We start from the raw sequence: 27,712 nt of genomic DNA on the forward strand, positions 1-27,712 counted from the left end.
ATTGCATGTAAAGATAGGTATGTATAGAACATCATTCAAGGTAATAAGAGAGTTAAGAGAAACGTCTCCACAAGACATGGCTCATAGGAATGACTTATTTGGGATTTTTATTGGTGAAAAGTGTGACACAGTTTTAGGGTAAGTAAAAGCTCCTTCAACACATGTCATATGGTCCAAAGCACCCGAATCCAAAACCCATTCAATCGTGCTATTGGACAGAGAAGTTGCCTTACTCGCGAAATTGGCGATGGAATCATGTTTCTCATCAAGGTTGAGCATAGATATTAATTGAGCATACTGCTCGTTTGTCAACCCACGGACTAGTATAGTAGTGTTACCAACATCAGCTTCTAGGCAATGTGAACTATTGGCTATTTTCGTTTTGGGCGGCCTCTTCCCTTTCTCCCACCATTCTGGATAACCATGTAGCTCGAAGCAAGTGTCCTGAGTGTGTCTGGGCTTCTTACAATATTCATAGAACTGCTTGGATGGATCACGGTTCCCTGTGTGCTTTTGGCTGCCATGAGGTTTGTTGGAATTGTTGATGCTGAATGTTGCTGTCTCGACAGGAGACATTCTGCCATGAGAATTGTTGGAATTGTTGGTATTGAATGTTGCTCCCTCAACAAGGGGCAATCTGGATGTAGTTACTAGCTGTTGGTGTTCTTCTTGTGCTTCCAGTCCATAAATATGGGACAATGAAGGTAATGGTTCCGTGTTTAGAATTTGAGATCGCACGGTATTATACCTTTCATCCAAACCCATTAGAAACTAATGTACCTTCTCTTTTTCTCGTTCCACAGCAAATGCTTTTGCAGAGCCACAGGTACAAGCTGGAATTTGAGAATATGTGCTAAGCTCATCCCAAATCCCTTTCAATTTGGTGTAATATGCTGAAATGGTCAGTCCCTGCTGTAAGGTATTCACCATTTCGGTCTTCAATTGATGAATACGAGGGGCATTGCCTTGCGAGAAACGTTCTTCCAGGTCATTCCACATCTCGTGTGCCGTTACGAAATAGGCTACACTATCGTGAAGTGTAGGGTGAAGAGTGTTAAAAATCCACGAAATTACCATGGAGTTGCGTTTGATCCAAGCCGATTCTTCCATCGAACTAGGTGCTGGACGCTTGACGGATCCATCCACAAATCCAAACTTACTCTTGGCTTGAAGTGCATTTGTCATTGCCCTACGTCATGTAGGATAATTATCTTCCCTGAGCAGACATGTCACTAATGTCGTCCCTGGATTGTCAGAGGAGTGGAGGACATAAGGTGATGAAGCATCGTAACCTGATTGGTTGTTGTTGGATTGGTTGCAACTAGAGTTATTACTTGAAGCATTGAAAGCCATAGGAAAGGGGATTTCTTTTGCCATAGGAAAATACCCTAGGATTCCAACTGCTCTGATACCATGTTAAGACTTAGGGTCCATCTTAATAAGGTCAACCTTATTAAGAGGAGTGGCCCAAAATCTATTTAAGTTGGTCAATATTTCGATATTTAATCAATGTGGGATTTATTCCCTTAACATGCCCCTACAAGATGGTGGCTCTTTTTGAGCAGACCAATATTGAAATCCATGTGCTCATTTTTTGAGACTTAATCGGATCGAATAGCTCGTTGGAGCTTATTGGGTTCTGATACCATGATGAAAGGGTAAAGAGACGATAGAAAGCTGTATTTTTATTATTCTGAATTGTCTACATATATGTTGGTGGGAGCCTTCAATGATTCCCAAATTATAGATACAAATTGATATGATGAAACTAAATATGGAAAACACTAGTGTGGATGATTTCATGCGATAATATCGTCCAATCTGTGAATTTTCCAATACAAGTCTGTGTTTGTGAAAATTATTGTTCTTCGGTACTTTTAAATTTTAATGTTGTTTTCTAACGGTGACTAATTCTCTTATAATTGCTATGAATATACAGAAAAAATTGAGGTTGCTCAATTATTTTAGCTTTCAATGTTAATCTTAACACTATCAACACAAACTAGCAATATCGGAAAGTGAGAGAAAAAAGCATAGCACACTAGACAACACGAGAACATAGTAAAGGTTGGTTTTACTCAAAATAAAATCGAATCATTCTCTATTATCATGGTAAACAAGATTGAGCATTGTATTATTCGAAGCATAAAAGTTGCTATGATGATAAGAATATAAGTGTAAAAACCCTAAACAAGCAAAAATATTGAAAAAAAGTGCTCGAACATAATGTTAAACAAGGTAATAATTGTATGATGTAACATAAAAATTGCAAAACCCGATACTATGAAACTTAAATAAGAAAAAGACTAAACTACCAATAATAAAGAAACCTATAATATACTATCTAACCTTCGAAGGTACAGTAATACACGTTCATTAACTTTTTAGGGGAATCTCAATTGGATCACTAAATTTTAATTTGTCCAGTTTTGGATTTGAAGGCAAGAAAAAATTGGGAATTATATTACCAGAAATCTTCAATCTTATTGCCTTAAAAGTTACTGTAGATTACATTCCAATTTATACATACTAGAGGACTCAGGGGATTGCATCAGAATAAATGTGACTATTACATATCCAAGAAGACTCTTTAAATTACTCAATCAATTGTTGGAATACTAGTAGACACTTGACTAAAAATAAAGTTCTAGTAAATGATTTTGAATTCATCAGTGATCATTAATTTGGTTTATTTTCCAACATTGCCTCCCGTAAACTAAATTTGCTTTTCATTCCAAGTCTCGCAAGCTGTTTCTTGAAGTTTTGACCTCCAATTGGTTTTGTAAATACATCTGATACTTGATCTTCTGTTTTGCAGTATTTGACTTGAATTATTCCATCTTGAACAAGCTCTCTCAAGAAGTGATACCTCATACGAATGTGTTTGGTCCTCCCATGTAGAACTAGTTCCTTTGTAACAGAAATTACTGAATTATTATCACACAAAAGAGTTGTAGGAGCATCCTGCTTGTGATTTAGATTCTCCAAAATCCCTCGTACCATACAATTTGGCAGCTAGCAAAAGATGCCACAATATATTCAGCTTCCGTTGTTGACAGAGCAACAATTGGTTGTTTCTTCGAACTCCAACAAATTACTCCACTTCCAATGCTAAAGGCATAACTCGACGTACTTTTTCTATCATCAACACTTCTAGCAAGATCACTATCAGTGTATCCAAAGAGTGTAATTGGAACATTTGCTTGATAAAAAATGCCATAATCAATTGTCCCCTTCACATATCGTAAAATTCTTTTAGCAGCTTCCCAATGTTCTGAATGTGGTGCTTCCATGAACCTACTTATTAAACTCACAGCAAACATGATATCAAGTCTTGTGGCTGTGAGATACGTTAGATTTCCCACTAAGCTCTTGAACATGGTGGTATTAATAAGCTTTCCTTCTCCTTCCTTTCTGAGTTCCTGGCCTAAGATGCATGGAGTTGAAACAGGATTTGCAAATTCCATCTTAAACCTTTTTAGAATCTCTCTAGCATACTGCTCTTGAGTAATAAAAATTCCGCTTTCAGATTAGTGTACTTTAATACCCAAAAAATGATGTAGTTTTCCCAAATCAATCATATTAAACTCTTTCATCATCAAGTCTCTAAAATTATCCAACATGGCCAGATTATTTCCAGTGAAGACAAGATCATCAACATAAAGACTTACAATAATGAAACTTCCATCAGAACCATTTTTGATGTAGAGAGTATGTTCATGTGGACTTCTATGAAAACCATTTGTTTCAAAAAAATGCATTGATTCTACTATACTAAGCCCTTGGTGATTGTTTTAAACCGTATAAGGCCTTTTTCAACTTGTAAACTTTATGCTCTTCTCCCTCTTTCACAAAACCAGGTGGTTGTTCAACATAAATCTCTTCTTCAATAAAACCATTTAAAAACGTAGATTTAATATCCATTTGCAAGGGCTTCCAGTTATTTTGAGCAGCTAGAGAAATTACAAGCCGAATAGTGTCAAGTCTAGAGACCGGGGCGAATACCTCATTGTAGTCTTCTCATTTTCTTTGCACATACCCCTTTGCTACAAGCCGAGCTTTGTGTTTGTTGACTGAATTGTTTGGATTCAGTTTAGTTTTGAACACCCACTTTACTCCTACATGCTTCTTGTTTGGTGGCAGATTTGTTAGCTCCCACGTATTGTTCTTTTCAATGGCATCAATTTCTTCCTTCATGGCATTTCTCCATTTTTCTTCTTTGATTGCCGCTTCATATAAAATTGGATCCTCACCTGCAAAAAATTCAAACAAAACAGCACCTTTTTCATGAGTAGGTTTTGTAGACTCATAGATTTTTTGCAATCTTCTCATTTTTGTTCTTGGTGGCTCTTCATCATAATCTTCTCTTCTAGAAGAATTTGGAGGTGAAAGGGATCCACAACTTAAAGAATTGTCACAATTTCATTTGAGGTATTATCGCCTTCTTGAAAAATTATTGATTGACTGCTCTCATTACTTTCAAGGGTCACATTTTCATCGAACTTTACATCCCGACTTATCACAATTTTCTTCGTCAATGGATTGTATAATTTATAACCCTTAGACCTTTCACTATATCCAACAAAAACGCATTTCAGAGCTTTATCATCCAATTTATTCCTTATTGCATTCGGTATATGGGCAAAAGCAAGACTACTGAAGATCTTTAGGTGTGAAACTTTTGGTTTAGAAAAATACCAGGCTTCATGTGGAGTCATGTTATTCAAACTTTTTGAGGGTGACCAGTTGATCAAATATACTGCACAAGCAACTGCCTCTGCCCAAAGTTCTCGTGGTAGTTGCTTTCTTTTAAGCATGCATCTTCCCATTTCCATAATGGTTCAATTTTTTCTTTCACAAACTCCATTCTGCTGTGGTGAATTTTGTACAGTCAGTTCATGTCTTATTCCAAGATTTCTGCACAATTTTTCAAAGTCCCTTGAAAGATACTCAGTCCCACGATTAGTTCTTAATATCTTAATAGAAAATCCAGAAAAGTTCTCAACTTCAGCTTTAAAATCTTTGAAAGCATAAAAGCAATCAGATTTTTCTTTAAGAAAATATGTCCAAACTATTCTGCTAAAGTCATCAATGAAAGAGATAAAATATCTGCTAACTCCAAGAGATAAAACTGGAATTGGTCCGCACAAGTCTGAATGGATAAGTTGTAGTGGTTGTCTGGCTCTCCAAGATGACTTGTGTGGAAATGAACTTCTATGTTGCTTTCCAAGTTGGCAGGCCTCACAAACTTCATTCAGTTGTTCAATCTGAGGAAGACCATCCACCATTTTCCTTTCTGATAACAATTTCAAGGTTCATAATTTAAATGCCCATACCTGTCATGCCATTGTTTCGAAATTTCTCTATTTGTGCTAGTGAAATGAGAAGCAACATTAGTAACTTTTAGTTGAATAGGAAACAGATTATTTGATGTCAATGGGATCTTTGTGACAATCTGATTTTCTTTGGTCAAAATGCACAATTTATCATGTAAATTGATCTCAAAACCATTTCTTAAAAGGTGGCCTGCACTTAATAGATTGCTTCGCAAACCAGGAACATAATAAACATCAGACATCTTTTCAAGCTTTCCCGTCTTAGTTTCGATCGTTATATCTCCAATCCCTTTAATTGCAAAAGCTCTAGCATCACCAACTTTGACTTGCCCTAATTTTGATTCCACCAGCTTAGAAAACAAGTTTTTGTTTCCAATCATATGCTTACTAGCACCGCTATCCAGATACCAAACACCATCATTTTTCAATTTTTCACATGTTAATAACAAAGTTTCAGAAGTGTACTTCTCATGACATTCATTTTTATGAATGAAACTAGTTTATGCTTTATCCTCATTTTTCTTGTTCTAGCACTCATTGCTTTTATGGCCAAGTTTGTGGCAGCATTCAACATATTCCTTTCCCTTATACCAGCAATTACTACTTTTATGATTAGTTTTATGACAGTAATAACATTCAGGGAATTCTTTTCTACCTCTTTGATGATATCCTCGGCCTCGACCTCTTTGAAAATTGCTTGTGTGATCATACTTTACTTCTTCTTTGAACTCTCCACCACTTTGAAATCCTCTTCCTCTTTCGCGAGAATGGTGGTCTCTCCCTCGACCTCCAGGTCGTCCTCTTCCTCTAAAGGTATTAGAATTAGAGCCTCCCGAAATTTGAGATTTGAGTGCTTGATCACGGAGTGAAGGATTCCTGTTCTTTACTCGCAGTTCATGAGATTTTAACGATGCAAGTAAATCAGCTAATGAAAGTGTTTCCAAGTCTTTAAATTCCTCAATTGTGGCAGCAGTGAAATCAAACCTTGATGGTAGACTTCGAAGAACTTTTTCAACAACTTTCTGATCTTCTAAACGTTCGCCATTGAATGCCATTTGATTTATAATTGTAGTAACCCTTGTGAAGTAATCAGAAATACTTTCTTCTTCTTTCATTTCCAATTTCTCGAACTCTAATCTCAAGGACTATAAACATACCTTTTTTACTCTCTCTTCTCCAAGGTGTGCTGTTTGCAAAATTTCCCAAGCTTGCTTTGAAGTTTCAGCTTTTGCAATTCGTCAAACACCAGTCTTTCAATTGCCTCGTAAATGTGGAAAAGGGCTTTACTGTCTTTTTCTCACTTTTCATTCAAAGCATTTCTTTGTGCTTGAGTCATTCCATCTTCAGTCTCCGGATCTTCAAAACCTTTATCAACAATATTCCAGAGCTTCATAGATTTCAGCAACACTTTCATATTGTGACTCCAATAGTCATAATCTTCCCCATTGAAACGAGGAATAAGAGACCAGATTACTTGGATTTGCCATGATTTTCTTTTCCAGGATATGTTACTACTATTTTATTCAGAGAATAATTTTTGTAATGGTCGAAAGCTCTGATACCAATTTGAAGGCAAGAAAAAATTTGGAATTATATTACCAGAAATCTTCATTCTTATTGCCTTAAAAGTTACTGCAGATTACATTTCAATTTATACATACTAGAGGACTCAGGGGATTGCATCAGAATAAACGTGACTATTACATATCCAAGAAGACTCCTTAAATTACTCAATCAATTGTTGGAATACTAGTAGACACTTGACTAAAAATAAAGTTCAGTAAATGATTTTGAATTCATCAGTGATCATTAATTTGGTTTATTTTCCAACAGGATTTAATCACTTTATCACATTCTGTCACATGTTGTCCCTAAACACAGTGTAACCAATATTTCATGTAACCCTTATTTGGCACCCTATAAATGAAAATGATAAAATGATGGTTGTGACAATGTATTTACATTAAAAAGGTTAAAATGTTTTTTATTCTAACACTTTTATGACATAGTGGTAAGTTGGCTTGTAACGCAGCTAGCTATTGTTGGAAGATTAGTTGCAATATAACTGTCAATACGTATTATTTATTAACTTGGGAGATGACTGCTGATGGAGTTGAGAAATTTGAAACCAAATTAAAGTTCCGATCCAATTGAGACAAATTAAATTTCAGTGATCTCAGGTGAAATTTACTCTTGCCAATAACTAGGACTCTGATAGTTTACAACTAAAAAAAAAAGGCCAAATCCTTGGCGGCGTGCAAAATACAATACTTACTTCCTTTAGCATGAAATGCAAGTTACAAGGGAAAAATGCTCAATAGCACATCACATGAATTATCAGCAACACATGGAAAGCAACATACTGCTCATTAGTAATTAAGCTCTTCTTGATACAAGGCTTTTCTTTCTTCTGTAAATTGTAGATTGCTTTTCTTGAATTTTCTGTCACTCTGCCTTCTCCTTCTTCTCAATATCTATGGCCATTGTTTCAAAATTCAACGTTAATCGACCAAACTTCACCAATAAGTTGTGTAAGTCACTTATAGTTTCTGGATTCATCCTGTATATATTCTATACCTTGTTGTCCAACCATCCATGTTGCTATTCTTCCACCATTTTTACCAGATTGAGGCAGAAAGATCCCAAATATTCCGATCCTCCTCTCATTCCTACCAATCTTAGCCATGTCGTGTTCGGTATAGCAGGCTCATCCAAAACATGGAGGAACAGAAGATGGTATGTTGAAACATGGTGGCGCCCAAATATATCTCGAGGCTATCTTTTCGTGGATAGATTTCCTATAGAATTTCTTCCATGGCCACCTTCTTTGCCTCCCTTTCGTATTTACCAGAATACTTCTAGATACAAAAAATATGATAAGCACCCAATCCCACAGGCCATTAGAATGACACACCTTATCTTGGAGACATTTAAGGCAGAAAACGAAGGCGTAAGGTGGTATATTTTGGCAGATGATGACACAGTCTTTTTCATCAACAATTTGGCCGATGTTCTTGCAAGATATGATCACAACGAGTTCTTTTACATTGGAATGAATTCAGAAAGTCATGCATCAAATGTTTATCACTCATTTGATATGGCTTTTGGTGGAGCTGGATATGCTTTGAGTTATCCTCTTGCCAAGGCACTGGTGAATAATTTGGATGTCTGTATAAAGAGATATCCAACTCTATATGGAAGTGACCACATTGTGCAGTCCTGTGTGGCTGATTTAGGTGTCTCTCTCACTCGAGAAAAAGGGTTCCATCAGGTAATAAGTCACCATCTGAATATTAATTTTACATATCGAAAGCATTTGATGCATTATTTCCACTTTTATAAATGATTTTTTACAAATTTTTTCCTAATCTATTTTATTTTTTTAATAAAATTAGGAAATCTTGGTGAAACTTTACTGAATTTTGATCAAAATAAGTAGTTTCATTCATTTCTCCCTTTTCAGGTTGATGTACATAGTGACATATCAGGTCTTCTATCAGCACATCCACAGGCTCCTCTTGTATCCCTCCACCACCTCGTTTACGTCGATCCAATATTTCCTTACATGAACCACAAAGAATCGCTGAATCATCTAATGGAAGCTGTGAAGATAGACGAGTCTAGGCTACTACAGCAAAGCATATGCTATCACAAGCCCAAAAACTGGAGCGTCTCCATATCATGGGGTATACAGTGCAACTTTATGAAGCCATCTTCCTTCCAAGCATGCTCCAGAGACCCCTCCAGACGTTTACGCCTTGGAGCAAATACGTCTGGCCTTCATTCCTTTTTAATACTCGAATTCCCTCCAAAAATCCTTGTGAAGCTCCACATTTCTTTTTCTTTGATTCTGTGGAAAATAAAAGCGAGGATTATTTCCTTACCAGCTATAGTAGGAGAATGCCTGCAGGTTCAATGCCGTCTTGCCCCTCGACTGGCAATCATTCTGCTAATCATATCTCCAAAATATATGTTCTCTCCCCTATATGGAAACATGATTCAGTGAGTATTTCTCCCTCTATCAACATAAGATGTTTGTTCTTTTGGCAGCCAATTTACCAGTTGTTCATAGCGTCTTTTTCTTTGTTGTTTAGATTGGAAGCAGAAGAGAATGTTGCGATGTTATGCATATGACAGGCACGAACAGTACTGAAATTAAGCTTCGTAATTGCTTAGAGAATGAAATAGTGCCCTGATCGAATGAAGGAGCCAGTATACACTGATGTTACAAGGAAGACCGACTAACTACGAGGATGTGTCGATCAAATTGTCAATGAATTCTGAAAGCAAATTGTAAAATTTTTCAGACAAACATACATAAGTGTATCATCACTTTGTTTTCAGTCTTTGGACGCATCAGCAGAAAACTCATTCACTTGCTATTCATTTTCCATGTTCTTTTCTCTAGTTCGGTAACTTCTTATGTAGTCAATATATATTGTCTCGAACTTTTTATACCCTAATACATTTTTGACACTTCAGCCCAACAACTGTTTTTCACAAATGAGAAGACGTTAAGGTGTAATGTGTAAAGACGTCAAAAAAATGTGTTGACATATTCCCATTTGCTAAGATGAAATGTATGCCAAGGTGTTGAAAATGTGTTTGAAGATGGCCAAAGGAAAAAAAATTTGCGACAATGAAATAGACTTCCATTCTCTAGAAACATTATATGGTCACGAGAGAACATAGAAATTGCACAAAAATTGAACTCCGACAAACTTTCTAATTGAATTAGATTAATATCGGTGGATCATTTATCAGTCATTCTTTGAATGATAAATAACTACAGTTTTCATTGCTTGATCGGAGGTCAAATCCAACAAAAAAATAGAAATCATGTGTATCAAATTATATGTGAATTGCTCAGTAATGCGATGACCTAGCTAGTTCGTCCTATTGATCCCTATTTGTTGAAACTCCTTTATTTTTTTCAAACTCATTTTTAATTAGTACCAAAAATTCACTTTTGCAAATTCTATAATCCTGTTGTTTGATCCGCATTATTTCCAAAATATATTTTTTTTCTCTCATTTTCAATCGCACATTGTTCAATAAAATAACATTAAACATAAATTCAAAACTTTTACTTATTTTTTAGTTGCCCCTTCTCCCTCAATATACTATTTCAAAATAGCTCCTCCAATTTCGAATTGTACGAGGAACAAGGGCACAAGCTTCCACTTTTGAAATCCTTGCAGCTTGTCACCGGAAAAACTCAAAAACATGTACCAAACCCTCACCACAAACCCACCTGCGTTTTTACATTCTAAGCATAATCCCACATTATCAACAGGCCCATCAATTTCGAATTGCATTTCACTTCGATTTAAAGCATCTGCATCTGCCACCACCGCTTCAAGCAGAACCTCTCGATGGTCCCTTCACGACATGACTGCCCTCGTCACTGGCGGCACAAGAGGCATTGGGTATCACTCTAAATCCACACAACACTTCAATTTCCCAATATATTCATAGAGTAATTGTCCAAAGATGCAATTTTAAATGTGAGTTCTTTCTTTTTTGTAACTATATGCTATAAATTAGGCTTTCGATTGTGGAGGAGTTGACTGGGCTTGGGGCAATTGTCCATACTTGTGCGCGGAATGAGGATGAGCTAAGAAAATGCTTGAGGGATTGGAAAGATGAGGGTCTTCGAGTCACTGGCTCAGTATGCGATGTGTCGTCTCTAGCTGATAGGGGGAAGTTAATAGAAGATGTGTCCTCTGTGTTCAGTGGGAAGCTCAATATTCTTGTAAGTCTATTCTTTATTCACCCATTCATCATGTTCTTGGTATATCTTTTTGGTTTAATTTTGTTCTATGAGATTGGTTTTCTTTGTATGTATATCTCTAGATGTTTCGGTAATAAATACAAATCGTAAGGTTTATGAAGCACTTGATCTTTGTAAGCCAACTACGGCATCAATGTCAATATTGTAGTGTCAAACAAAATACCCCATTTTATTGTCCATGAGCAAAAGGAGGGTTCGAAAAGAATTAACAAAAAAATTATTTATTAAGAATATAAAATTCTGAAGTGCTTTAAAAAGAGAACAAGAAACATCGAAATGATAAAAGTATATGGAACATTTGTTCATTTTGGGCATCATCTGCTCTGGACGAACCTTCTGGAACAGCCTTTAGGTTGTTCTTGCAGGGGCTAACATGAAGTGCCAAACACGAGATATATTTTCCACAGACCAAGGCCTTTTCAAATAAGCCAATTCGTTTGGAACCTTGTAGATCTGTTCTTTGTCCTATTCAAAATTAGCCCCAGGCTCCCAAAACTTCTGTTGCTGTACTGGTGAAAATTGAGGTTCCATACGTTTTACACCGTCTCTGTCTTTGACGTAGTTTATTGGAATCTTATGACAAGCAATTGTAGTGAACTCTAGTCAATAAACTATGATAGTTCCCCTGCTATTTTATTTTTAAATTGATTCTTCTTTTGTCTTTTACCGAAAGTTTCTTTTTGAAAACAAAACAGTTTGTGATGTTGAACTCAACACCCTATAGATAAGAAAAAATCAGAAGTACCATTTATATAAAAATACTCTCTCGATACATGTGACATAAGCATGAAAGGGGTTCAAAATTTAGTTTTCTTTATATAAGAGTAGTAGGGTCATTAGACATATTTGGGAGTCTATTATATCTTAGCATACGCCCACCATGCCTAGGCTATTGGAAGTATTGAAACCAAATATTGCTTATGAAATTCATAAATAGAGTAGTTAATAGTTGAGTTACAATTATCCTGTTCATGACTATTGAATAACCAATCTTCCATAAGTAGGGAAGGTATATTAACATTATGAATAATATTGCTATGGGTAATAAACTATAATGACTTAAAAAATAGTATCTTTCAAAAATCTACATATCAATCATAACCCAAGAAAATTATTGGATCTATTTTGTATCAATTTGAGTTGCAACATAGCTTCCTACGAGTGAAGTTGCAACATTCAGCAGCGGTTGGCCAATGACAAGAGACCTGCAACCTATAACTTCACTCTTTTCTTTCATTTATATCTTCGTTATTGTCTTTTTGTTTTTATTTTCCATTTTTTGCATGTTTGAGGCATGGAAGGGGAATAAATCATTGCAAGTGGATAACTAGGAGAAAGAATGGGAAGAAACTGGATTTGGAGGATGATATGGGAATCAAATATGCAAATGGTTCTCTTCAATATTATATTACTGGAGATGATATGGAAGACCTTTAGGTTATCTGTGGTTCCAAGCAGTGGATGTCAATTTTGTTATATAAGTATATGCATTAATTCAACACTTTATTATTTGCTAATTTATTTCATGTCTGCGTGTGCAAGTTAAACTTCTAACTTTGTTAAACTATTCTGTTACGGATTTTCAAGATGGTTCGTGATTTGTTACGATTATTATTTTGTAAGTTTTACTATTTTTGAGTTATATTATTGGCATTTAGGCCTCAAAGTGAGGCTTCCACTTCTCTTAACTCTCAAGGAGGTAAAACACCTCATTGAACCTATTATTAAAGCTAGTCGTATCTAATCCACCTCTCAAACACTCCACACATTTTGTTCACTAGATTTGAATGTTACCTATCTAACATCATTTGAATTATTTATTATCAAACATCATCTGAATTATTTATTAACTTGTCCACATTTGCAGGTGTAGATTGAATCAGTTTTTGAATTGTTTCTGTCAATCTTGTTCAACAAGGCCACTGTCCTTCATTAGTCTTCTATAATAGTTATTTAGCTTAGCTTCAACTGCTGGCAAACCGTGCAACTAAATTGCGGGACATTATGGAAAAATGGTGATTGAGTGGTGTTCCACGTATTGTGTATAAATGAATATTTACCATTTCCTAAATTCTCAATTTCTGATTTTCCACAGTTGATCTCGTGGTTCAATTTTTCTTCTTTATATCCTCTGAATATTTTCTTTTAGGCCGGACCTGATTGTACTTTCTATTCACTTGTTTTTCAAATTTCCCTTTTTCTTTTCTTAAATCAGTGTGTGTACGTTGCATTAGTTATAGCTTACCTATTAATTATATTTAGTCATCGAGTCACTGATCTCTTTGTGCTTTATCTGTATGATAAACTAACAAATTTTGGTCTTTTACTTATGGGATCAGTAGATAAACAATGTTGGAACAAATATAAGGAAACCTATGGTCGATTTCACAGCTGAAGAAGTCTCAATCCTCATGTCGACAAATTTTGAATCTTCTTTCCACATGTGCCAACTTTCATATCCTCTATTGAGAGCCTCTGGAGCAGGAAGTATTGTGTTCACCTCCTCTGTCTCTGGTTTCGTATCACTGAAGTCTATGTCAGTCCATGCAGCGACCAAAGGTAATTCCAGTGTCACTAGCCCCTGTTTGACAACCATTATCTGGGGGAAATAGAGATTCGAATGGTGATTTTTAGGAGAATGTGCAGTTAAGTAGGGAAATGTTTTGGATTTACGTGCAGAATATTTTATTGTGTGAATGTGTGATTGAAAGGCCTATGTAGAAAGAGAAGTTTGAAAATAATGATTGTCAAACAGGAGTTTAATCTCGACACTCGAGATTAGGGGCAGACCCAAATGACTTGGGTTAATGGGTCACAAATAAAATTTATAGAGTACCTAATTAAAAAAAGGATAAACAATTTTTTTTTTTTTTAAATCTACAGGGTTACTTGACCCAGTAAACCTCCCCCCCCCCCGCCCCCGCCCCGCCCCTGCTCGAGATGCAATATTACCATAATTATTATATCATGATTTCATTTATTTCTGTCACTTTAGGTGCGATTAATCAACTTACAAAAAGTTTGGCATGTGAGTGGGCAAAGGATAATATCAGGGCTAATGCTGTTGCACCTTGGTACATTAGAACCTCTATGGTTGAGAAAGTAGGTTTCTTTTCTTTTGCTACTTGAAAAGTATTTGAAAAAATGTTGTCATATATAGGTGATATCTAACTCTCGGATTACAGGTGCTCAGCAACGAAGAATATTTGGAAGAGGTATACGACAGAACTCCAATGCGACGGCTTGGGGATCCAATGGAGGTCTCATCTTTGGTGGCATTCCTTTGTCTACCGGCATCTTCATACATTACTGGTCAGATAATCTGCGTCGATGGGGGGATGTCTGTAAATGGGTTCTATCCAAGTACTAGTCCTTAGTGTGGAACTTTAATTTATTGAATGTGAAGCACTTCGCCACAAATTTGGCGATCTTTCCTGGGTACTATAAACTGTCTTCAACTCTCATTAGAAGCATTATCGTTCCATTTTGTTAGTTGAAATTTCGCATTTCTTCCATTCTAAATGCACTTTTTTACTTTTACAAGTAATATATGAGTTGTCATTTTTAACCAGGTGCAGTCACGTTCGCTGCCTTGTATATACTTCACATTTTTCTGCCTTTGTGTATTAACAGAGAATGTGGTTAAAAAATGAGAAAAAGTTTTGGATTTGCGTATAATATAATTTTATTAAAAAATGTATGGTTGAAAAGGAGAGAGAAAAATGTATTTTGAAAAAGACGGGATTCAAACAAGGGCTTAGATTTTTTAGGATACTATAAAAAATAACTAGATTTTGTTAAAACGAGTTTTAAAAGGAGCTTAGGCATGGCTGTGTACTGGCCGAGGAGTGCAGTCACTTGCGAGATGGTAAATGCCTCAAATGAATCAAGTGAGTAGGATGGATTCACCATGTTTTTCCTTAGCCACTGGTTCATAGTAGCAACGGGTTATGCTTAGTTTCGACTTTCAATATGTTGAACTCTGGATTTTTCACACTTCAAAATGGAGAAAAATACATGTCTTAGGCCAACCCAAATGATGTGGCATAGAGTATACAGATGCACTCTATTTATGTGTAACACAAGTTACAGAAACATAATATTTGAAACCAAAATTGGAATTCTGAAATCACAAAGTATTTGTTGCGACTTCCACAATTTTGCAGCAGTCAAACAAAACACATTTTTCAGATGATCTCTAGTTTAAAATTGGTCCCAAGTTTAGTGAGTGAATTAAGCAATTTAGCAACAGCAATTGGACTCAAAAAGACAAAAAACCTTCCTCTCAAACTCACCTAAGTTCTCATGGTTCTTTGACAACATCCTCCTCTCCATTACTCTTCAATGTCTTCAACTTTCTGTAACCCTTGTCAGTACCGAATATCCTGCCAAAAAGAAAAATACAGTTATAAACAACCTCACCAATTCCGTGTAGTGCACAACATTAACCATATCACCTCTTAAATCTTAACCTGGTTCGATCAAGCATTAGGTTCATCCACATAGCCACGGATAATGAAAGCCTAACTCCCATGTTTAAATACTAATACATGACATGAAAAAGAATGACAAATACAGATGAAAATTCACTACATACATAATTATATCCATTTTTTTCGCTCCATTCACACTATATACATTAAGGTCAGTTCTGCATAGTAAAATATCAAAGACCCAAATCATGCCTAAAACTGCAGGGCTAATGTGTGTCAATCAATTTTTGAGTATCAGTACTCTCAAACAGTAGCAATACGTGCCTTGTGTAGCATTTGAAGCCACTGATGCGCATCTACTAATAACCTGAAGTATTAAGAGGAAGGAGACAATGCAAAGCACAACATAATACTGTAGTATTGAAAAAGCACATCCCAATACAATTAAGAAAGCACACGGAATATGATTCATATGTCAATGATTGTCGTCACCGCAATTTTAGAATCTTCCTGTCGAATGGCCTGTTCTCCCCAATCGAAATAGATAGGCTAGTTCCTTCCTTAGAACCATTCTTGAGAGTTTCCTAACTCATACAGTTCAACAATCATTTGGTATCCCCCTTTAATCCACCATATCTAATGAATGACATTTCCGCTGGATCTATCCCATTTTGAGGGTTAACCAAAGGGGGTCATTACCTAAGTTTTAAACTGAAAATTGGATTAACAATTTATTTTATTTTATTTTTATCATTTTCCCACCTTCAGAAAAATAAATTCCTCCTATCATTAGAATTGTCTAAACCTCCAACAATAGCATCAAATTCAAGTGTGAGCCAACTTGAACTTTTCAATCTAATTCGTAAATTATCAGAGAAGAACAAAGCCAGATTTTTTCCGCATTCACAGAACCTGTCGAGCAATGCATTCTAATCACTTTTATTCTAATTATTTCAGCCCACATGCATACGACAAGAGTTGAGCATAGCCCAAAGAAAAATATACTGTGAAAATGTAACTTGGTGACTACTGCAACTAGACTAATGTACTTCATTCTACAACAATTTAGTCAATGTTTCTGAATTTCATGTTTGGCAAAGCTTAAATCTTAAGCTGGCCACCCACAACTTATAAGCACTTAAAAGCACCACCAAAAAGCTATAAGTAACACCAAATTATTAGAGATGTCAGTTAATCTTATTTAAGTTCTCCCTATCACAAGGACCAGAGTAAATTGAACAAGACAAGTCTACCAGGACTACATAAAAACCTTGATTCATAACTTGGGCCTTGGAATGCTCATAAAGTTATAAATGTCAAATGAGATGCGCTTCATATAATTTAGGATATGTACTTTATAATGCTTAAACGTAAGAGCAGATAATGTAGCACATGACTAATTTGAATTTGTCTAGTGATACATAATGGGGTGTACCGAATGGTGTACACTCCACTCCAATGGGTGTGGGACCCATGTGAAAGAAAGGATATTTTATTCGAGTGGGTCCCTCGTCCATGTGAGTGGAGTGTACACCATTAAGTACATCTCAATGTACCATTAGCAAAACCGGACTAATTTTATAGTTAGTGACATAAGCCAACTTTAGGTTGAACATCTCAAAGAGGCTTATTGAAACCTCACCAGTCCATGTAAACAAAAGTGGATGAGTAGTTGCCACTCCTTGTGTATAGCAGTCGGTGATGATAGTCATGAAAATCAGCACTGTGCAACCACAAAGAAATTTCAGTCATACAGGTAAAGTAAACCTCAGATTTCTTAGGAACAAAAGATAATATCAGCACAAACCCTCCGTATAAACGCAAGAAGTTTGAGAGGCTCCATGGGAAATGATAACCACAATGTGCCTCTACCGTCTCAAGGACTCTAAGTACCATCCACAGCCAAAGCGTAATCAGGTGGGGACCAGTGATGGCAGGACCAATTATAGTAGCAAATCCAAGAAACAATATCTCAGCAGGGTGAGCATATTCAGAAGTCAGTCCAAATGGTGTTGCATATCTGTCCAGATGTCAAGCTTAATGGTAAACACAAATGAAGATAACAAGTATAATACTTCATATACTAAATGGAGGAGCATAAGTAAGTAGTTATAGAGCAGCACTTGATGATGGCTACTTACTCATGATGGACACTGTGGACATGCTTGTAAAGCCATTTTGTATGCAAAATCCTGTGTCCCCAATAGAAAACGAAATCCTCCAGGATAAAGTAGAATAAAATCTGAATTGAGATAATTTTCCTACAGCACAAAAATCTGTAATTCAATCTCAGGAACAGCGGGTAATTCCTATTGCAATTGAAGAATGAAACTAAAATTAGAAAACAACAGAGAGATGCCATAGCAACTCTTATGGGTTCAAATTTCTCAGTCGACTGGAGCTTCTTGTCATGGGATTAGTTGCTCAGGAAAAATCAGTTTTTTGGCTCATTGCTCAATTATACGCATAACTACATACTGGAAGCATTTTCACCTCATTTACCCCTTCAATACATAACTATATATAAGCAGGCCTATGTGCATACGAAATATGGTTACATAGCAGAATAGAGATTGGTAGTGAAAAATGTTAGGTAATTTGATTATCAACAAAATAAAATAGAGGACAAAGGAAGAACAATAACAGGAAGTAAAATTAAATTATGTTATACAGTAAATCAAATTCATATTATTTGATAAAATATGATAATCCAAATTATTGAGAATCCAAGAGTTCCGGTCTAGTAACTAGATAAAGCACATAAAAAACCTGAATATACCAGGATGGTAATGGAAGAGTACTTCGCATCCCCATGTATCTGAAGATAGGATATGATAAAACCATAACTGGTAAATTGACACAAAGATGATAGAGGGCTAGTTGAGTGATGCATTTCTTCCGATCTGCAGGGGTGTTATTTTTAGTCTGTACCAACAGATAAAATAAGTCCATATATATCCACTGCTATGATTAGGTAATTATCAGCAGAAACAGAAAGAAATTACACAAGCTACATAAGCATAAACACGAGTAGACTGATTTGAAATATGAATAGTTTAAAATGTATTAGCAGCAATGCAGCTTTATAATTGCAAGACTTACAGATATTTAATCACGAAAATAATTTTGCAGTCTAAAATAGCACTCAACATCCTGATGCTGAATTCTGTAAGTGAAAAATATTGACAAACCCTCTTCAGATCCAATCTGAGGAATAATCCAGTGCAGTATTTTCAACTCAACTAAGGTACCGAAGCTAAAATCATCAAGGCAACCGGGTCTGATAAAGATATGTACATCCCATATATCTACCTAACAGAAAGCTTCCTAATAAAACTGGAGGCGAAGAGGAATATTTCGAGTAATAAAAGACTTTAGAAGCCAAAAGAAAACTGCATTATATGTTGTTCTCAAATTTCTAATTATATAAGCCCTTGTTTGGGCTCCATTAAAATCAGATTTTGGGGAAATGTAATTTGGGATAATGATTTTTTGAAGAATGTGTGATTAAAAAGAAGAAAAAGTTTTGGATTTACGTATAACATCATTTTATTGGAGAATATGTGGTTGAAAAGAAGATTAAAAAAATATATATTTTGAATAAAATGACGGCCTCCAACAAGCAAAAGCAGGAGGTTTCGGTTATGTCGAAGACCGAGGTTTGGTCCGCTTCGAGCCTAAACAGGGGCAAAATAGTAAATGTACAGTAAATTCTTTAAATATAGAAACAGTATGGCAAAAAAGCAACTAGCTTGAAGCATTATAACATCTTTATCATTTTGAAGAACAGTATCAATAACTAGTAAGAAGATAATCAGTCTCTAAAGAACAAAAAATAGCTAAAGAACCAGTAGAATAAAACCTGAATTTTGTACTTGCTGAGCCATCCTGCCCATTCAAAGCATATAAATGGAAATCCCGACAAGAAGAAGACACTTTCGTGAAGCAAGAAACTCCCAATACATGCCAATTCAAAGTCATTACGATGGGTGATAAGATACTGCAACAATATAAAATATAAATTGAAAACATGTATTATGTAATGACAATGTTTGATAATGAAACCAAATATAAAGATAGTTCTAAGAAACTGAAACCAAAATTGACAACGAATTGACCAAAAAACTAAAATTCAGAATGTAAAGTTGCTGATACCACTGAAAAAGATGAGCCACATACGTCAAAATTCCAAACATCTAAAATATGTGCTTATACAGTGCCTCAAACATTAAACTCCTATCTTGTATTCCAATAAGCAGTAACAAGGGCCACCAAAGGCACATAAATGCTGGAAAAGTGTAGACGAAAACAGAATAAAATGAATCATTGCAGAAATAATTTGTGGAATCTAAGTTTTTAAACATCCAACTGCACTGATTGGGCACACTCATTCGTAGAGACTGAGGGGGATGAAGACCACGAAGAAAGTTTCAAAAGAAATAATAAAATGGGTTATCAAAGGTTACGTGTTTAATTCCATCCGTATATACATTTCTGCACTAAAGGGAATAAAGAGAGTTTTAGACACTTAGTTTGGTGGATGATGACAAAGAAGTTCAGAGATAACAGGCTTCAAAAGTCTAGATATCCTGGAGCTTAAGATAGGCTTTCAAGGGATTCGAAGAGAAATTAATCTTTCAAGCAAAAGAAATAAGGGACAAAGGGCATTTAAAAGTTCCAAGAAAATCTCTACAGTCAGAAAAAGAGTTTTGATATTGAGAAAACCTTTAAACATACTGAAAGGCACCTTAACCTGAAGGAAGTCAATAGCTGCAAGAACTTATCCACATTTCCAAGACAACCGTATAGATAGAAATAAGTTGTTAAACACGAATTCTTCTATATAGTCTCGATTTCAATGAATATCAAGATAGTTTCCAAGTGTTTATTTGTTTTCTGGATACAGCCTAATATTCAAAAAAAAAGGTATTAATTTGACAGTAAACTTGGAACATTTTTTATCCCTTCGTGGAAAATAACGAAGAATTCCTATTATTACAGGCCCAATGATATGTCTCAGTCTAAGACTGCAACAGAAGATTTAATTTGACTTTCAAGCAATAAAAGGCCTCTATCATTGCAACAGACCACAGGGTCATACTTAACAGTTTACTAGTCCACTTGGTCCAATAATTCTACTGGCATTCCGATGAAATAATAGTATCGTCTACTTATTCCAAGTTGTTCATAAAATTGCAATCCCACACCTCTTGCATATATCAGAGTACCCATTTCATATGCTAGTCAATTAGCAAACTTATAATACATGTCAACTAAGATGATTCAGCATTCTTGAGTCTCTTTGAATCCAAAACACCACCATCAGCTCCCGAGGTTAGATAGGCCTCTTAAATTGAGAGTCAATCACATCGTACAGTTTATCCAACCATCTTCTTGATTGTCAAGCAATGTGATATCGTTTCTTGATTTAAAGAAAATGGTAACACATCAAGAACAAATTCAATATACTGCCATCTGATGAATTATCTATTAACTTGACAAAAAACTATTCAAAACTTGGATAACATCAACTGCAGTGCAGTTATAATTGGTCACAATAATTCAAACAAACTAAAAAATTACGACTAAAACAGGAAGTATTTACAGATTAAACCTTCATTAGGAGAACCATTAAACGATGCTATAAGTTACAGAAATTAGTACGAGTGATGCAGAAAAAAGCAATGCTCGAGCATGATTATATAAACCTAGTCCAGAAATCAAATCCACGGAAAGAACAAAAATACTAATAATTTGGAACTGAAAAGTTACCGTCCAAGCAGATTCTACGATAGAAGCCATGGCAATTAAGCGAATGGACACGGAATGAGAATTCGTGATTTGGACACCGACTGTGACTGACATCTACTTCTTATAGTTATAGGAAAACAATAAATCTTCTTGGACATGGCTACGTAGACAGGGCCCGGCACCAATTAGGCGCCGACAGCACTTCTCCTAGGAAAAAGCCAAGTGTGCACACACTGCTGGTACATCAGTTTAAATTTTTGTCACGTGGTCTGTTAAAGAGGTTGGAATTTCTATTACGCTTTTTATAATTTTTAAAAGAACCCATATTTGAGAGCCACCTAGACCGGTCCATCTCGTCTTCATTTTCAATTGAGCACGAAAACCCTCCACGAGCTGATGCGACCCAATGGGTTTGCTACCCCGGTGGACTTAGTGCGTAGTGGAAGGTAAGATGTTTTCCACCGCAATAAATTCCGCCCAACACACATCCACATCCCGCCAATGTTAACCCAAGCTTGAAAGCTTTCGATTTATCCCACTATAGCCAAGCGTGACTGCGACCACGAGGTTGCACATCCAACGAAAATCACATTTTAAATTTTTGGCCGAAGGGGATTCACCTACTTCACTTGCCAAAGGTAATTTCGTTGTAATTTTTCTGAAGTTGCAGTGTTTGAAAATCTGATTAATATTTTCGAAATTGGATATTTATCAAGATATTCACCTACTTTAAGGTTGAACCCCAACCTTGAAGGCCCCTCACCGCCCCTGTCCTGGAGTATCGTGATGGAGATAAATCGCAGGTTATGCCTTTAAGGGTACAGGGTGGAAGGCTGCTTGTACACTTGCACTTACTCAAGAGCCAAATCCATATTTCAGGATTCGAACTCTTGACGCAGCAGTCTCAAGTAAAGCTGGATTTCTCTACCCTCTTCTTTTACCACTTGGAGATGTGCCCTGGGGTCAAGATATTCACCTACTTGTGAAGGCTTTGGGGTGCCATAGGGATCAATGGAATAATAGAGAAAGGTAATTTCCTTATAGTTTTTTGAGGTTGTACTGTTTCGATATCTATGTATTTACACTGCTTCAGAAATTTATTGTTTCACTTTTGATATTATTGAAATAAGATATTCTAGAACATTTTAACAATACTCAAAATTCATATTCTCATTCAATATGATGTAGGAAAAGAAGTAGTGGAAGCATTGGGTGATGAAGTTTTAGTAGAAATCAATAATGATAACAATATGGACAATATCGTCTCATTGAAAGATGAGATTTTAGGAGGAGATGGTGTGATTGTGCTTAAAGTTGGTATGAAGTTCGAAAATAAGAAAGAGTTGTTTGAATTTTATAAGAGGTATGCATATGACATATGTTTTCCAGTTAGGTGGAAGAATTCTAGAAAGGGAGAAGATTGAGTAGTGAATTAAGTTACATTGACATGTTGTCGTGAGGGACGGAGAAGCAGCAAGGCAAGCGCTTCTTTGAAGCCACAACCAATAATTCAGACACATTGTAAAGCAAAGCTTATTGCTTCTTCAAATTTTCGGTCACATTTCGTTCAGAGGATTGCAATGTTATTTACAGTTGTCATTTATCCGAGTTTCGTGGAATTTTATGTAGACATGTCATATTAGTGTTGATGCGTAATGGTGTACATCACTACCAAAGAGGTACATATTAAGGAGATGGACACAAGATGTTAGTAGAGCCCACACGATAGTCGTTGTGAATTACGACGGTCTGGTTAGCACTCCTAGCCAGTTGAGGTATGGGCTCCAATCTAGAGCATCATATGACACTGGCAGCAGTAGCATACAAAGATCCTAAATGCTTAAAAAAAGAAGCGTACGCTGAAGAAATTTTGCCATAAAATCTCATTGGAGTTGAGCTCGAAGAAAATAAAGGTTATTTTTCTCACACATTTTTTTCATGTGTCATACATCGTCATGCAGGCAGGATCGACTTCCAACAAAGGACAGAGATTGAAAGTGAGGAAAAGAAATCTTCGACTCGACGCACCTATCGTTTAGTCCTCGCCGCAAGCACAATATTCGATGCTAACACGGTTCCAAATTCACAAGTCATATTTGTTAGTATTTATTATTGGTCAATGTATTGGAGGCATTTTTCTAATTAAATTTTCATGTCATGCAGGGCGACGAGGAAAGTCACGCACTAACACGACAATTGCCATCAACAAATTTTATTCCTCCATCAAGGACAAATGTTTTGTTCAAATATCGCGATGAGTATATGGTTTCAAATGTGTATTTAGCATACTCTTCCAAATTTTGTAATTGGGACAGCAAGTAGAACCTCTTCAAAATCTTCCGCAGTTTGATATTTTCATGTTTATGTTAGGTAATACAATGCCATATTACTATCCTGATTTGTCGTACAATGTTGGAACACAATTGGGAATCGCTGAGGAGACACTGAGACCATCCACAATGGGTGTTTTCCCTCTTGGATTTCATGGTGTAAGTAGTGTATTTTTTCTCCTTCCAACAGTTAATTTCAAACCATTCTCCAATTTACTTGCAATAACATTATGCTAAATGTCATTCCAGCCATCACCTCCACCAACCAACATAGCGGGTTGGATGTCCAATGCCACCCATACCATTCTTTATGTTGTTGTTGCGGAGGTCATTCTAGTCTCGTTCAAAATCCAAGTTCTGGAATGGCTCGTCAAGATCTTGCAAGTGATATTGCAATAACCTCTCAAGATGCTGGTTCATCAAGGAGACTACTATTTAATCCTTGTAATGCGACTCAATAGGCAGGTTATGAAAGCAATTTTTGAAGAATTTTGATTGTAATTTAAGCTAAAGGATTTCGGTCATGGAAATATAAATATGTAATGGAAATATGGAAACATCATTTGGGGGTCTGTACATATGTATATGCCTTTCTGATAATCAATTCAATATGCTAAATTTCTTCAATGGCTTTTGAATTAAACTTTTAAGTGCTTGGCAAGAGCCACATGAATGGGAAATTAATTGCTACGACAACGATGCCCTAGTTAAATATCAATACAATTTTTGAGTAAATCGTATTACATATGAAGAAAGTACTAGCATATCATACATAAACACTTGCTACAACAACAGTTCAAAAGAGTCATTTTCGTGATACACCATCCTAATACATCAAATTTCAGATTTCGTTCTCCAAAACTCATTTCCCTTTGCGCATATTTATTTTTAGTGAAATCTTCAAGTCTTTTTCCTCAGTTAGCTCAGCGAGCGTTTTTAACATTTGTGACAAATCATACACTTGTTCACCTCCATTTGTAATGCCACTTGATTTACCTTCATCATACAATGGACACTTTTTTGTTAGGGGATTTGTTACACCACTTGAAGTACCTACAGTCGCGAGTACAACAATGGAAGGTCATTGTTCTTTTCGATCTCCATCCATTTGATAAAGCCCAGACCACAAATTGGCACCTTTTCTTTCTTGGGCATTCTGGCAGCATATGTCCCATCTGTCTACAACAATAACAAATTTCCTATTCTTGCCTGCCATCGACCTAGTTTACTTCAACCACATCAACATGTCAACATATCATTCTCACAAATTAACATACAATATCGCTTCAGTTCAACCATATGATCCAACAAAACAAGTAATCGCCCATTCTCTCTGCTGTTTAGTGGAAAGCTGCTTATAATTGAAAGCACCGCTATAACATTTTCTTTGATCCAGAAAAATAAGAAATCATAACTACACCTCATTTGAAGGTTAAGATTGAAGCTCAGCATTTCAAAACTAATTTTTTCCTTACAACTAAAACTGAAAGAAAAGTGAAAAAGCTTAAATCCGAAATGTAAAACATGCTTTCATGCTTTTAACTGAATTTAAGTTGTGAAACTTACTTGAAAATCCCAAAAACGATGTTGAATTACTTGCCTATTGATTGCTTGACTCCAACACAGCCTTGTACCCACTTCTTGGTCAAAAACTCGATCACCAAGGAAGAAGTTTGTTGTTTACAATCCAAGAACCCAATTTGAGATGTTATCTTCCAAAAATCAAGCATTTTTCCTCATGTATTATTCTTCCACTCTCTTAACCCGAATTTTTCTTATTTTTTACTTTTTTAGAATAATATGAATAATGGAAGTTGATGAGAGTTATGGGTAGTGGGGAGGTTAACTTTCAAATTCAATTTTCAACCCCTCCTTCTAAAATTCACTTCCATGCAAATCGGGTCGGGTCAACCCACATGGGCGATCCGCTTTCTTCCAACATCTCCCACTCGCACATGATGGGCTTGACTTGATTCTAATCAATTAGATTAATCTCAACATCTCCAAGTTCATACAGGTAAATGGATCGTGCGACCGGCGAGTTAATTTAAGAGCACACTACACTATACACCTATAAGGGATATATAGCAGCTCCAAAAGAGGAATTATATTTCTCGTTATACCCCAAACATATTTTGGAACACTAATTCAAGTATTTCTGACCCCTCAATTTATTTTAGAACATACTCTCAACTTTCTTATTTATATTGTATTCACAATTGTGTTACAAAACTCAAATAATCAACATAATTGTCAGGCCGGTGAATACAAGCTGAGGTGTTAGTTAAATAGTCTTCATTTCCTACTTGAATCCCTTCATTTCAAATCAGTTGCTTTTCTAGACACGTCCCATTAAACCGAATCAACCATAGTTATTGGCAACATACTAAAGTAGCAACACCAAAATAAAATTATGAGAAACAGTCAAAATTCATAAGAGTATATATAAGTGAGGCCAAATGTGCCTCAGAGACTCACACAATGAAGAAGCAGGGATCAATTCTTTCATTTCTCATTGGTCGTTAAAGCACACATAGTATGAAACACATATTACGATATTTTCTCCCTTTCTTAGGGTGTATGTCAACTCTCGCAAATCAAATACATCGTACAGATCATAATTCAGATATTCCTCGATATCTAACCTGAGTTCTCCTCATATTTATTCCTCTAGGTAATCTCAAATTGAGAACTCAATCTGGCTGTAAAAACAGGTCTAATGGATAAAAAAAATTCATACCAATTATTTGTTGTAATCTCATCTTGTTATCACATCAAGACGACTGGATCATGTACATAATATGATCACTGTGTCTCATCTCAGTACACCTCAAAGTGTCTAAGGCAATTGTTCGTGTGAGTGAATCAACCTCAGCCTGTTTGACAAAATTTATGTGTGCATATGCAATTGTAATAAAAAAAAAATAACAATAAAATATTACTCTTAACATGTGAAAACTCAAAACATTGTTCATTAATGCACATTTATGAAAAAGTTTAAATAGTATACAATTCAAATTCTACGCAATCCCAAAGATTTAACATGTGTCATAAAAATATCTCTAGGGATGGATTTTGTAAGTGGATCAGCTACCATTTGGTGCGTAGAAATATACTGCAAACTTACTTCCTTCTTGCCTATGATGTCTCTTACAAAATTATATTTTGTATCAATGTGTTTGATTTTACTATGATACTTGGGATCCTTAGTATATGCAATAGCAGCCTGACTATCACAGTAGATCAATATAGGTCCTACATCACCACTAACGACTCTCAAATGCTGTAAGAATCTCCTTAACCAAACAGCTTCTTGTACTGTCGAAGCACATGCTACGAATTCTGCTTCCATTGTGGATAATGAAACACGTCTGTTTCTTGCTACTCCAAGAGGTAGTGCCATTATTAAGCAAGAATACATATCCCAAAGTTGATTTGCGCTCACTAGATCTCCATCCCAATTAGTATCTGTGTATCCTTTTAAGCACAAATCATTTCCTTGATAGCATAGTGAGTAATTAGTAGTACCCTTCAGTTATCTCAATATCCTTTTAACAACTTTTTAATGTTCTCTTCCAGGATTGGATTGATACCTACTGATCAGATCTACGACATAACAAATGTCGGGACGAGTACACATTATAGCATACATCAAGCTCCCAACCGCACTGGAATATGGAACTCTAGATATTTCTTCTTTTTTCTCGAGAGTTTTAGGACACATGCGAAGACTTAGAGTTTTGCCTTTCGATACAGGAATGTCAATGAAATTGCAATTCTCTATTTTGAAACGTTCAAGCATTTTCTTTATATATGGCTCTTGGGACAGAGCAAGAAGCCTCTTTGAACGATCTCTATGAATTTTAACACCTAATATGTAATCTACTTCACCCATGTCATTCATTTCAAAATTTGAGGACAGTCATTTCTTAATGATTTTAATATACTCCTTATCATTCCCAACCAACAAGATATCATCCATGTAAAGAGATAAAATTACAAATTTCTCGTTGGACCTTTTCAAATAAATACAGTGATCTTCATCCATCATGACAAAGTTGTACGAGA

At 35.8% G+C, this 27,712-nt stretch overlaps 4 protein-coding genes and 1 long non-coding RNA gene across 8 annotated transcripts; 3 read left to right on the top strand and 2 right to left on the bottom strand.

Annotated features, from left to right (window-relative positions):
* Window positions 1-771: 771 nt before the first annotated feature.
* On the bottom strand, window positions 772-1,185 carry LOC111374725. The gene has a single exon (XM_022997453.1). It carries the CDS (start codon window positions 1,183-1,185, stop codon window positions 772-774), a length of 414 nt encoding a protein of 137 aa, XP_022853221.1.
* Window positions 1,186-1,593: 408 nt separating this feature from the next.
* LOC111374732 lies at window positions 1,594-9,823 on the top strand. The gene is made up of 3 exons (XM_022997465.1): window positions 1,594-8,607; window positions 8,800-9,338; window positions 9,431-9,823. Exons 1-3 carry the CDS (start codon window positions 7,813-7,815, stop codon window positions 9,468-9,470), a joined length of 1,374 nt encoding a protein of 457 aa, XP_022853233.1. The 5' UTR covers window positions 1,594-7,812; the 3' UTR covers window positions 9,471-9,823.
* Window positions 9,824-10,476: 653 nt separating this feature from the next.
* On the top strand, window positions 10,477-14,645 carry LOC111374733 (tropinone reductase homolog At5g06060-like). The gene is made up of 5 exons (XM_022997466.1): window positions 10,477-10,765; window positions 10,884-11,091; window positions 13,473-13,689; window positions 14,126-14,232; window positions 14,316-14,645. Exons 1-5 carry the CDS (start codon window positions 10,563-10,565, stop codon window positions 14,505-14,507), a joined length of 927 nt encoding a protein of 308 aa, XP_022853234.1. The 5' UTR covers window positions 10,477-10,562; the 3' UTR covers window positions 14,508-14,645.
* A 411-nt stretch (window positions 14,646-15,056) lies between these two features.
* LOC111374734 (methylsterol monooxygenase 2-2-like) lies at window positions 15,057-21,796 on the bottom strand. 4 transcript variants are annotated; one of them, XM_022997468.1, is made up of 7 exons: window positions 21,336-21,791; window positions 19,426-19,563; window positions 18,343-18,488; window positions 17,705-17,824; window positions 17,206-17,583; window positions 15,426-15,515; window positions 15,057-15,126 (listed from the first exon to the last, which is right to left on the bottom strand). In XM_022997468.1, exons 1-6 carry the CDS (start codon window positions 21,426-21,428, stop codon window positions 15,434-15,436), a joined length of 957 nt encoding a protein of 318 aa, XP_022853236.1. In that variant the 5' UTR covers window positions 21,429-21,791; the 3' UTR covers window positions 15,057-15,126; window positions 15,426-15,433. The 4 variants fall into 4 exon arrangements, with proteins under 4 accessions (XP_022853236.1, XP_022853237.1, XP_022853238.1 ...); XM_022997469.1 differs by lacking the exon at window positions 15,057-15,126 and having other exon boundaries at window positions 15,153-15,515; window positions 17,206-17,286; window positions 17,371-17,583; window positions 21,336-21,796; XM_022997470.1 differs by lacking the exon at window positions 15,057-15,126 and having other exon boundaries at window positions 15,153-15,515; window positions 17,206-17,286; window positions 17,371-17,583; window positions 18,343-18,466; window positions 21,336-21,794.
* A 411-nt stretch (window positions 21,797-22,207) lies between these two features.
* On the top strand, window positions 22,208-24,226 carry LOC111374735. Its single transcript, XR_002699182.1, has 5 exons — window positions 22,208-22,343; window positions 22,503-23,227; window positions 23,276-23,388; window positions 23,478-23,803; window positions 23,894-24,226. It is a non-coding gene; the product is annotated as an uncharacterized LOC111374735 (long non-coding RNA).
* The last annotated feature ends 3,486 nt before the right edge of the window (window positions 24,227-27,712 follow it).

The sequence above is a fragment of the Olea europaea genome, unplaced genomic scaffold (genome assembly GCF_002742605.1).
Source record: "Olea europaea var. sylvestris unplaced genomic scaffold, O_europaea_v1 scaffold1280, whole genome shotgun sequence".
NCBI classification, from domain to species: Eukaryota; Viridiplantae; Streptophyta; class Magnoliopsida; order Lamiales; family Oleaceae; genus Olea; species Olea europaea.